Raw genomic sequence first — 12,448 nt, 5'->3', positions numbered from 1 at the left:
TTCTCCACGTTTCATGCTACCCTGTCCATTATTAACCGATAATATTTTTTTTGTTTTTTGAAGTCCGCACCTAGTCAAAAATGTTGCAAATATGCATTTCAAGATTTTAGAATCACATTTTTTTGAAGAAATATCCGGCAAAAATTAGGCAAAATTGTCTGAAACCGGACCGGAACCGGAACCGGATCCGAATGCAGCCGGATACCCGGTCGGATCCTTATATGGTAGGTAATTGATAAAATACACAGTCTGCGAATTACAAGTTCTGTGTTCATTTCGAAATCTAGCTGCATCAGTGAAAGTGAATGTGGGAATGCACAGTGCACACTCTCCAAACGATAGATAATAGTACAGTTATGCAAATAATAAACGGAGAAACATCACGGAAGTCTAATTACCTAATATACCCTAAGCCCTTTAGAAAGAAAAGAATTTAGACCTGATGGCGATTTTTCTCATCAAGTTTACAGAGCCTGTCACCCCCATTTTATTCGCATTATATAATATTAGACGAGACTAAAATAGTTTCTCCAATATAAAATTTATTTATAGATTACAACGGCCCTTAAGCGCTTGGTACATCGACTTTAATTCTATTTTAGTTCTATTGATGCTTTTCATACAAACAAGTTAAAACAAATTCTTTATGTCGTGCATCCTGGGCATTACTCTGATAATCATCAAAGGATTGTTCCGACTTCACGTAGAAAAAATATAGCTAAGCTATCATTGACCACATAATTATCTGCATCCGGGAATTAAAAACTGCAAAATCTTTGCAGCTCATCAAGTTAACAGAGCCTGTCACCCCCATTTTATTCGCATTATATAATATTAGACGAGACTAAAATAGTTTCTCCAATATAAAATTTATTTACAGATTGCAACGGCCCTTAAGCGCTTGGTACATCGACTTTAATTCTATTTTAATTCTATTGATGCTTTTCATACAAACAAGTTAAAACAAATTCTTTATGTCGTGCATCCTGGGCATTACTCTGATAATCATCAAAGGATTGTTCCGACTTCACGTAGAAAAAAGATAGCTAGGCTATCATTGACCATATAATTATCTGCACCCGGGAATTAAAAACTGCAAAATCTTGCAGCTTTGGGAAATTAAATTACCACAATAATGATATCAGAGTTCAGACTACGCTATATGTAAGTCAACGAAAATAAATCCCATGGAAAAAGCGCTCTTGATGAATCGCTAATGAGAGCGGGAACTGGAAAAATGACGGTTGCAAATCTGATCGAAGATATTCCCTCTAAGAGTTGCTCCCAAGCTCCCACACTGTAATACACTAAATCATGTCGAGTCCTAAATAATGGTGATCAGTGCAGAGTCGCAGACCAAACAGCAAAGCCAACAAAAAAGAAAAGGGGGCCGGGGGGACCCCCAACCCATGTAGATTGTAGGTTGTACCTGAGACACCTCACAGCAAGTAGACCAAAGTGGCTCTTGCTTGTGAAAGGTGCGTCAACTACCCGCCGAAGCCCGAAGCGGTGGGTTGGGAGTCCCCCTTGGGATCATTTCGTCCGTAAAATTTGACACAATATAAAAGCTACAATAAATTATTTATAAAATTTTTATAAACAAACTTGTAAATGTAATGCAATCACGGAAGGCAGCTAGGCCTCCCTCAGTCCCTCTTCCAAAACCAGCTCGGAAGCGGGAGCTCTGCCCTCAAGAGGTACGTATCGAGAATGACTCGGACCGAAAATCTTGTCAAAATTTGTTCAAAGTTTTTCTGGAAACCACTTCTTTCCACGTTTCATGCTACCCTGTTCATTATTAGCCGAAAAAATTTTTCTTCCGGTTTTCCGAAGTCTGCACCTAACCCTCGATACTGGATACACAATTTTGGGGCTCTTACAAATTCGCTCGCCCAAAAATTATCACGTGACTTTGGTTTTTGTGATTTTGCAGCCGAACAAAACGGTTTTACGAAAACCCTATTCCCAACCCCAACCTTAGCCATAACCCCAAAGCTATTCATAACCCTAACAACAACCCTAACCTAAACCCGAGCCCTAAACAATCGAATTCGTGTTTTACAAGCAGCTGTCACGTTCAACCAAAACGGTTTTTTGCCAATAACTCTCCAGGGAAGCATTTTTACCCTACGTCATGGGAGGTGATTCGGAATCAACGTCCATAAATCGACCGATCATGATGAATTTCATAGCCTCAGGGTCTTTTCACAAGAATTTCTTAAAATTTGGGCGAGCAATTTAGTGGGAGCGCAATTTTGGACTCGAGGCAATTTTTTTTGTTTTGTTCAGGGAGCAGGCTTGCCACATAGGTCCTGGAGTACCGGATGTTTAGGCAGGCTGCTAGGTTATGGAACACACTCAACTAGGTAGTCTGAGAGTCCGAAAATCTCCAAAAGGAGATGTCATCAGAGTGTGATCCACTGCCTGACTAACCTGTGGGTAGAGTTCACTAGACTCTATAACTATGACAGGTAGTATCTTCTGTATGTTGCTGAGATCCAGTGTCCATGGTACCTATCACCTATTTTTGAAGTAGGTGGAAGAAGGATAATCGATAACATTGTCCCCACTTTCTTGAGGAATTTTTAGAAGACGAGCTGATGGTATCGAAAGGAAAAAGTGGATGTTGTAGAAAACAAAGGTAGTGAATATGATATATGAATATAACAAACAAAATGTATACATAACAGGTCGAAATATAATGCTTTGATGACGATATATCGTACATAAATAAAAAAGAGCATAGTAATGATAAATAGTGTGTTGTCATAGCCATTGTCATTCAACAAGGTCCTGGTAGAGAGGAGTGCTAAAGAGGAACTTGAGTAGAGCGTGAGGGGGGATGCGGTTAACATCTGCTAGGCGTGGCGAGAAGCCGAAGTGGCGAAGACGCTGAAACTCAAGTGCTAGGCAATCAAATAGTATGTGTGAGTCGTCCTGTCGTCCAGAGAGGCAGTATGAGCACGTGTGATTAATTGTGTTATCAAGCTTTTGTATTTTGCAAGAACGCTCGAAGTGGTGCTCGATTGCAATCTGCACAAAACTTGACTCGGTGCCAAAACTGGATTGTAATATTAAACGCGATAAAGAGCAATAGTAATACTAGAGCTAAATGCTAAAGAGTGGGGGAAGGGGGGAGGTTGTATTGGATTATCGGTTTTCTGAATTCTTTTTAAAAATGTTTTTCAACATTTTTTCAAAGTTTTTCTGGAAGCCACTTTTCACTACGTTTCATGCTCCTCCTCCTTTTTCTTCTCCTAGCTTTAAATCTGTGATGGATGTGATGGAAGGCTTGCAGTCACTTTTATCCCTACATGGGCTACCGGCCGTGCGTCCATATAGGAGCTGTGGGACCTTCCGAGTGATAGGGTTACAGTAACTGCTAGTAGAGAAAATATGAAGGTTCCACCAGTAGACATAAGTATCGAAAGCAGGGCATTGGCTCGACCTCCGAGGCGGGGTATCCGTGAGGACCCTGGTCGTAATCAGCTCTGTACTGTTTCAGTGTATCCTGATGCCTGAAATCTCGGACACTGCCTACGTACGGGGTAGACATGAGCCACGTATGATTTTGTCTGTGAGTTTTTCATCACTTCCTGACATGAGCTCAGCTGGATCCTTCCTTTCCCTTTTTCTTTAATTCCCGTTCAGTCTACCTCTTCATCATCAGTTAGAGCTGCCTAGCCTTGCACTCGAACTTTGCCTCCACAGTTCACCACGGTACCTCTTTTGGAGGCCTCCTGCCGGGCAACACTAGCTATCAGACACTGGCTAACTTATACCGCGCACAGTTTAGTTTCTGTGTCTTTTCTGTGGTCGTGTGTGCCGTTTTGTGCCGCCCTCTCTGCTGTTCTCGTGCTTGCGCTCACCCACTCCTCAGTGGGCTGTACATTTGACAGTGTTACTGGCTGGCACTCCCATCATTTTCTCACTCACCATCACTGCCCAATCAAATTTATGCTTTCAAAATCACTATACACCCATGATCATATGATCAAAACATAAAGCTTTGAAATTTAATGTTCCAAATTATATTTTAAATGTTCAAAAAAATGTGCTACCCTGTTCATTATTATTATAGCCGAAAATATTTTTTCGGTTTTTCAAAGTCCGTACCTTGTCAAAAATTTTTTGATTTTTTAGGGATTCGAGATAAAATGTGACAAAAAATAGGCATTTCAAGATTTTAGAAATAAATTAAAAAAAAGAAATATCCGGCAAAAATCCGGCAACATTTTTTGAAACCGGAGCCGGAACCGGATATTCAAGCCGGATATCCGGCCGGATCCGGATTCAGCCGGATATCCGGTCGGTTCCTAGTCGAGAGATTCTGCTATCCAACGTATTGGAAACGTATGACTTTCCCTTACAGTGTATCCAATTATATGGAAAAGGGACATGAATTCGTTCCCCGACGTCAGACCCTGTCGTATTGGGGTTGGAGTCTTAACTCGGAGTAAGTGTAAGGGGTTGGGTTATGTATGGTGCATGTTTGTCCAAGAGCCAGCAGTGATTTCCATCAGTCTAGTGAAGGACGACGACATGTGCGATATTTATAGATATTCGTATAAATACGAATGTATAAATACGAATGGTACTGTTTGTTTCTAATGAATGTATGCTCGTGCTGTGTTACATACGGTCGAGGGAAACACGAAGGGTTAAGGTAAGGATTCACCAATGAATTTCGGTTAGGGATAGGCATCCGGCTTCCGTAACCACCAATATTTTCCTTGATAAACGATATATTTCTTACCGCCGACATCTACGCAAAAAACATAAAAATGTTTCCAATGCTGAAATATTGTCAGCTAACGGGGACCGTTTTCACAGTTTTTGTCATCGATACAATAAGTTTAGCAGGAAGAAAAGGACAACCCCATAGCAATCTACTAATTGTGCATGATTCATGTAACCGAAACTTATTCGTAAAAATTTTTTCGATCTGTAATATCTCCATAATTTAGGTTCTGACAGGAGATATTGGCAGAAATTTCAGTGATGTTATTACTTTATAACCTTAAGTTTTATTTCCAGAAACAGATTAAGCACTGTTTTTACTATACTTTGTTTAGAAACGTCTAGAGAAGAAATTTGAAGTGGTGAAAACCCGTACAGTGTACACCTATTTATAAAAAAATCTAAAATATTCTCTTCTCAGTTTTCAGAGCGGATATCCCGATCGTGAGTTCTCAGAAGTCTCTGTTATTCAAATGTTAACCGGTTGGATGCCTGAAGTCATTGACGTCAAGTACGTTCTAAAAATAGAGTTCTTAAAATTTCGTCCTGCTGTTGGCCTGATTAGATCTTTGAGTTGTATTAATTAGTTTGATTATAAAATAAAATGGCGGCCTTTTTTTAACGCTCCGATGTGTCTGTGATCGTACCCTAGATTCTGATTATTAGATTATTATCAGCCGATAGGTAATATTAATTGACTCCCATTCCTATGGCAGGAACAGAGGGAAAGAAGATATTTGGAATCTGATTGACAGCAGCATTCCTACCTGGACTGAAGAGCAACCCCCTTCAGATACAACTTCAGGTATTTATTCAGGATTTTGCATTATTTTTTTTCCAGGAAGATAGAGAACGGAAGAACAGTTTATCTGTTATCTTAATTTTTATTCATAGATAACAGATATCTTTGCCCATAGATATCTGCCCATTCCATTCCCAAGTATGCATACTGCCTAAAGCATCACTCCCTCTACAGCCCAAATTAGCATAATATTTTAGATACTTCTCTAATTCTAACCATGTAACAGTACATTCTACAGCCCAGTCGGTTATCTCAAACGTGCCGACCGCTAACCCAACCGCCAAGGAACCAGCCCTCATTTTCGGATCGTACGATATTGGGTTTAACGGTGATGAACCCATCGGTTTGTGTTATTAATATTTAAACTGTTGTGAACGTGTTGGCTACATTGTAACTTATCAGTACAAATTTGTTATTCGATATTCCAGGATAATGATCTGTTTTTACCACCTGATTTTTGTTAATAGAAACGAAAATTCAATCAAAACGTTATTTAAACTTGTTGATTGTCTAATGACATTATTCAGATTTCATATTAATTTGCACCAACTAGCTAATAAAACACTGCAAATTCTCATTAATACAACGCTTATCTTTCTTCCTTTTCCAGGAGTACCCGAGATAAAAGCGGAGGTAGGAGGGACAAGTTTCAGCGGACTACCTCCCCCAATGATATGGCTAACGGAGACCCGCAAGACTGCCATACCCCCTCCTAAACCAACGCCGTTCATGGTGGCGGATCCCTCCACTCAGGTTAACACAATTATATGGATAATTGTTTTATCTCTTTTAGCTTTGTAGCTTATCTCAATGAAAATATCAGTTTTTATACATATGACTTAATAATAATATCAGCTAAAAATTGGGCCATGGCACACTTTTCGAATGTCGGGTCACGTTTTTCACGTTATATTCATTCAAAGTATTAGGGCGCCAATGAGGCTTTAATCGAATTTTATTTTCTCCACAGTTAAGACCAACAGAGGCACTGTTTCAACTGAGACAACAAAGACAACAGCGTATTAAGCACGAGTTACTTCTGAAAGAGCTTGCTGCCACCTCACCTAAACTTATACATGCTACAAGTGCTTTCCCTAAGTATGTGTAGCTTACCTTGTCATGATGTATCTTAATCTTCATGATTGTTTTCGTGATTGAATAGCATGCTAAAAATAAACCCAGGGTCAATCTTCACATTAATCGATAGCTGCAGATTTGTACACTAATCAAGACTGGTTCCATCGTCCTAAACTGTTTAAAAAGGTTTTTCAGTTTCGAAGAAGTATTAGGAGATTACGTCCCTGACACATGTGCATCACAAGCTCGTAGCGTTTCAAAGAAGAAGGAGCCAGAGAAGAAACCTGATAAGAAGAAACCTGAGAATGCCAAATCGAATAAAGATGGCAGTGAGAAAAATAAGCCTGAGAAGAAGAAAGAGGATAAGAAAAAGGTAATAACCAGTTGTTTTTATAGGAAATTGTTCGATTACCCTGTATCATAATTTACTGTTCGAGTCAGCAAATTTACTAATGGAGTCACTTATTGACGGTTTTAATGTCCAACTCACAATCTTATACCAAAGCACCTACAGAGCACAGACGATAAGTCTGAGAAAGCAGAAAAGAAGAAGGAGAAGAAAAAGACACCAGACCAGTCCCAACAGGAAATACCGCCCGAGACAAGCTCTCCTTGTGATGAGGTTTATAAATGATACAATTATTTACACGCATACAAACATAACACCACAATACCGCACCATTTATAGCACAGTAAAAAAGATTTACTGCGAAGTTTTAAAAGGGAGATGAAAGAGCCGCGGTAAATCGAGGTATAGATTTATGATAGTATAGCCAAAATTTTACAAAAATGTATTAAGCCGCCAAGTTTGAATTGGCCCACATGGATTCCCTGAGCTGTAGCAACTAGCAATCACCCATTCCTTCAAATCGGCTAGGAACGTAACCAGGCAAAGACAGATTGGAAGACCGTCAAGAATAGTGTAACTAACAACCAAGTAGGTAGACGATAACGACGAGGTTTCTATCCTGTTATGAGAAGCATTATCCAGCACTAACCAGCATAACCTAACTAACCAGCATAACCCCAACAAGCATGACCAATCCTATACACACCACCTATATAATATCCAGCTTGCAAGTTATTACATTCGTTTTTTATCAACGCACAGTTTATAACAGCATGAAGTGATCTAGTTCTTAATGCTTCCAGGAAATGTGGGTGAAAGGATGTAAATCTCGGTTTGCGGTTGATCAGAGCACGGTTATTTGCAGTTTAGTTATTATATTCATTAAAATGTGTGCGGTTATGAACTTTTTTTCAGGAGCTGGCCGAAGAAGAGGAAATTCCAGCAGTTTCACCTCTTGTCTCTTTCTGGATTGAATTCAACCAGTTCTTCGGATCCTTTTCGAAACTCTACGTGTTCCACAAAGCCAATAGTTACTCCTGTCATCGCTCCGTCTCAGACATGAGGGTAGGAAATGGTCTTCTTCAAGGTTTTTTTGTACCTTGTTATTGCTTGGAGTTTTTCTTTTGTAGATTTGTGAATGATATAAATCATAAAGTGCTTTTCAACAAAGTTTATTTTTCTCAAGGGCTCAGACATTTTGTTTTACTGCTACTTATCCTATTGTGATTTCAGAATGTGTCACCCTCGTCCATGATAGTACCGACCGGAGGCCGCAGGACAGCCGCCGGGCAGAGCGGTGCTGTTACCAGTGCAACTCATTTGAGGGGGATACCAGCTCCCTCACCCATTCCTGCAACTGGATCAGTCCCTCAACACAACCACTCCCTACTTCAAGGGCAGCCTGGAGAGATACAACCTCCTCTTATCATTTGTATCCTTTTGGCAAAATTTGTTTATATTTAACAAATAACTATGCGCGCATTGCGCATTTGGCAAAACGTAATATTCGGAACGCGCATTATACATTTTGGTCAATTTTGAGCGCAAAGTGTGGCTGTTGCTTAGCAACACAGTTTGTCCAATTAACCACATGGTCCGGTCGGCTGCGCTGGTACTTCTAAGCTAGCTGGGATTGAGTTCAGGAGTGCTTTATCGATATCAATGCGGGTGGTACCAATCATAACCTATCATCTGCACAGGTGATCAAATCTAATTTGTTGTAAACTATGAATAATCTTATCGCGTGTACCGAATTTAGTAAACAGAAAATAAATACGGCATGTTTTGAGCCCTCACCACTCACACAGGCCAGAAATTAAGTTAAAAGTCCAATATAAATATGGAGCATAAGGCAATAAATAAATAAATTTAATCGCGAGATGGTTAGCAGAGATAACCAGAGATGGTTAGCAGAGATAACCAGAGATGGTTAGCAGAGATACGGTCATCTGCGAAGAATTAAGCATGTCAACCAAAAAAGTTTCAATTAAAAATAATCTTGAAGAGAAAGCAATATTCCTTAACAAGATGCCAGGTCTTGACAGTACAGATCCAATAGAAGTTCTGGTGAGTTTCACGTCTCTCTCACACTGGCACGATGCTCCCATAATAATCAACCCAACCCTCGGACCAGTCTTCACGTCAGATAATAAACTGGGCTACAGTGCTGCTGAGGTTGTTGAACAGAATTCTAACCCTGAAAGCGATCACACGGTACTAACTTTAATTTTATTTAAACCCCTTGATTTCAATGTTTATGTGATAATGATTTTATATCAATTCTACTAGGAAATTGTTACATTGTGATTGCGATGCTGATTTAATGACAATTTATGTAAGGATAACTATGACATTGATAGTGTTTACTTAGTGGTTCATTTCCAAGAATCCTATTATAATTTTCGTCATCATCCCATCAGATTGTAGTGCCAGGAAGACTCGAACTATCAAACTACATGTGGAACGAAATCAGAGCCACACTAGAGGTTATTTCCACCATGGAAACGACCGCCACAAAGACATGTCGGCTGACCTTACCCGCCGGACTGCATACTTTGCGCCTTTCTGTGGCCGCCCCCTACGCCTGGCATGCTGACTTTGTGAGCAATACTCCCTTCGTTATTGCAGACACGGAGTCTTTTGTGAACCATGTCAACAGGTCTGTAAAGAAGATTTTTCTTATAAGCGTATAAAAAACAGAATGAAGGATTTGTTCCTAAAACTGAAAATAACGACTAAATATGCTCTGATAACATCCCAATAAGTCCATTCTACTGATCTTACGTAAAGGAATTTCACCTCCTTTGTAATAACAGGGAGAGTTTGAGGTACCAAGCAGCGGCACTGAGGTTGATGAAGATGGTAGGTGAGAGTGTGGAGAACTTTGGGGATCCGGAAGATGTGGGCAAGACTGTTCAGGAGATAGCATGTGCTGATAAGGGCAGAGATAAGGACCTAGTTTTCCCCGACATCAAGGTTTGACTGAACTGCGGTAGTATTCTGAGAATTACGGCCACAATTCTTGTATGTAAACGGCTGATTATCTTTCCGTATTGTAACCCAATTTATTACGGTTCTTGAAGAACCGTTGATCTCAAATAATTGTCCATATCGAAGACGGTTTTATTTTTGTGTAATAATTCTAATCGAATCTTACACAGGCTTTTTTCGAGTCCTTGTTCCACATGCTGGAAAAAACACTGGGAGATCAGATCACGTCCCAACACCGAGAGGCCTGGACCACCTTCTCCACAACTGTAGTCAGAGCATACAAGATTGGTAATGGTGAAAACCTGTTCGGCATCTTCGAAACAGATCCTGTTCCCTTTAAAAAGCAGATGGAACCGTCTGAGGTGTTCGATACACCGGGAGAAAAGGAAGAAGAAGAAAAGAAATTTACTGAAAAAGATGAGAAAGCGGCTAAAACGATTCAGAAGCATTTTAAAGGACACCACGTCCGGAAGAGAACCCGTGCTGTTCAGAAGGGTACAAAAGTGAATCTGTCGACAAAAGGAGCGCTCCAAGACAGCTGGGGAAAACTTGAGGGTGATGAATTACAGCATGGACTGAATATCCTCAAGAAAATGTTTACTTTAAAACCAGACTTACTTGATCAATATTCTTTCAAAGAAGACATGGAAAAGTGCGCATATTATGTTGATCATCATGGTAACCATGGGGATATTCCTGCGAGAAACTGGTTCTTATTATTCAGGTACATTAATTTATCTTATAGTCTCTGGTGTCTTGTTCATGTTTTCGTTTTTTACCTATTATAAATGTTGTTATACAATGATTGGAAGCAAATTTTTAATTGTAGTTTTGAGCAAAACTGTTATAAGTTTTTTCAAACTTTACCTATATATATATATATTGTTTTAGGGAAACGTTCACGGCCACCAGAGAAGCTATGGTTACAGTCTCAGTTACTGCTGGAGTATCTGGACTTCTGCTCCGGATTATTGACAACGACACCGGAAAAGAAATCCCAACCATCTGTAACCGGCCTAAACCTTACCTGTTTAAACCCAACAAGGTTATTTATTACAGACTTGTACGAATCAATATGTAAATTCTTAGCCTACAAATAAAATGATTTACTCCTGCTTATTTAATCACTATTTTCGACAATTTTAACATCCGTTCCACAGATTGGATACACGTTCCTGTGTGAGGGTAAGACATTGGAAGGTGCACTGGCAGGAGGCAAGTACCGACTGAGAATGGTCGGTAACTCTCCTGAACTCCTCACCCCAGTCAGGGACATTGCTTCATCCGGTGTGGAGACTAACGATATCAAGGAATACTACACACCAGAGAGACACAATATCATGTTCAGGTAAGTCGTGTTCAATCCTGATTTCCATATTGTCGGTAAAGTGAAGTAAAGATGCGAGTCTGATTACACAAACTGGATTTTCTCACGTTATTGTTCCTAGGTACGCAGTTAATGTTTTAGCAGATACTCCAGCGACGGTTCAAGTTAGCACTTCTAAGTCAGATGTCAACTTCAGAGTCGAGGTTTGTTTTCTATGCTGTTTCTATCAAACTCTAATGTAGCACTGCTGAGTGCTGAACAAGATGGAATAGCACATTGTATTACCCGTTAAAAAGATGTTGTTTTGACAAGAGGGATCCTAAGCAAGGAATTAATTATTACAGATATTCGATGGAGAAGACCAGCTATTCAAACAAGAAGGAATCGGACACATCGTCGTGCCCTGCCTCACATTCTACACGGACGAGGACAGCTCCTCTAAAGGAAGGAGAACGCCCCAAAAAACACGTGAGGTCCCACCTGAGAAGGGTGCTAAGAGTACCACTCTTAGCACCACCTTGCCCCCGGCCACCACCACCGCCATCACCTCCTCCCTTCTTCCCCGTACTAACTCAACTACTAAGGACATTATAGGTTAACTGTGTGCTAATTAGTCGGCTGATGTACTGTTGCTGCTGCTGATACGTGTTACATGGAGCTATATTGCTATATACACTACCTTACAAGACTTTTTTGTGGCGGACCAATTTGCGACGACCGAAATTTTGGCGGTCCGAAAATATGGCGAAATTGAACAAAAACCGTCACATTTCGGACGTCACAGAAAATAAGGGTATTTTTCATCATTTTGTTTTCTGACACAAAGGAAATTCAAAATTTTCTAAAAATCGGTAAAATCATGTTGAAACAAAATGAAACTTATAAATCGATTTCTTCATCTTCCTCTATACTTAAGGGGTCCGGCTCGACTCTTTCAGTTTCTCGCTGTTCTCCAGTGTACTCCAAGGAGTAAGATTCTCGGATAAGCGTATTACTTGACATTAAATTCATCATGGAATATTGTGTTTATTTGTCCCACCATCATATCACTAACTTTTCAAGAACAAAATGAATCGATGAAGCCACAATTATTGGAATGAGCTAAAAATAATGCGACGGATTCTATTACGACGACCGAAATTTTGGCGGTCCGAGAATATGG

At 40.0% G+C, this 12,448-nt stretch overlaps 1 protein-coding gene across 19 annotated transcripts in view; it reads left to right on the top strand.

Annotated features, from left to right (window-relative positions):
- The window catches only part of LOC134812127 (androglobin-like), a 77,060-nt gene that overhangs the window by 61,319 nt on the left and 3,293 nt on the right, over positions 1-12,448 (top strand). For 9 of the 19 annotated variants that reach the window (XM_063819340.1, XM_063819338.1, XM_063819337.1 and 6 more), the window contains exons 7-23: positions 5,162-5,251; positions 5,457-5,545; positions 5,781-5,885; positions 6,153-6,295; positions 6,513-6,640; positions 6,815-6,992; positions 7,134-7,241; positions 7,884-8,033; positions 8,202-8,400; positions 9,004-9,182; positions 9,389-9,627; positions 9,785-9,944; positions 10,130-10,683; positions 10,851-11,004; positions 11,120-11,307; positions 11,408-11,489; positions 11,631-11,754. In XM_063819340.1, coding sequence (XP_063675410.1) covers positions 5,162-5,251; positions 5,457-5,545; positions 5,781-5,885; positions 6,153-6,295; positions 6,513-6,640; positions 6,815-6,992; positions 7,134-7,241; positions 7,884-8,033; positions 8,202-8,400; positions 9,004-9,182; positions 9,389-9,627; positions 9,785-9,944; positions 10,130-10,683; positions 10,851-11,004; positions 11,120-11,307; positions 11,408-11,489; positions 11,631-11,754 — 2,870 coding nt within the window. Of the gene's footprint in view, positions 1-5,161; positions 5,252-5,456; positions 5,546-5,768; positions 5,886-6,152; positions 6,296-6,512; positions 6,641-6,814; positions 6,993-7,133; positions 7,242-7,496; positions 7,557-7,883; positions 8,034-8,201; positions 8,401-9,003; positions 9,183-9,388; positions 9,628-9,784; positions 9,945-10,129; positions 10,684-10,850; positions 11,005-11,119; positions 11,308-11,407; positions 11,490-11,630; positions 11,881-12,448 lie in introns of all 19 variants that reach the window. The other 10 variants (XM_063819336.1, XM_063819334.1, XM_063819329.1 and 7 more) reach the window with 3 other exon arrangements.

The sequence above is a fragment of the Bolinopsis microptera genome, chromosome 3 (genome assembly GCF_026151205.1).
Source record: "Bolinopsis microptera isolate Bmic1 chromosome 3, MBARI_Bmic_1.0, whole genome shotgun sequence".
Classification (NCBI taxonomy): Eukaryota; Metazoa; Ctenophora; class Tentaculata; order Lobata; family Bolinopsidae; genus Bolinopsis; species Bolinopsis microptera.
The sequence above is the reverse complement of the archived record's forward strand: the minus strand, read 5'-3'. Positions and strand labels throughout refer to the sequence as shown.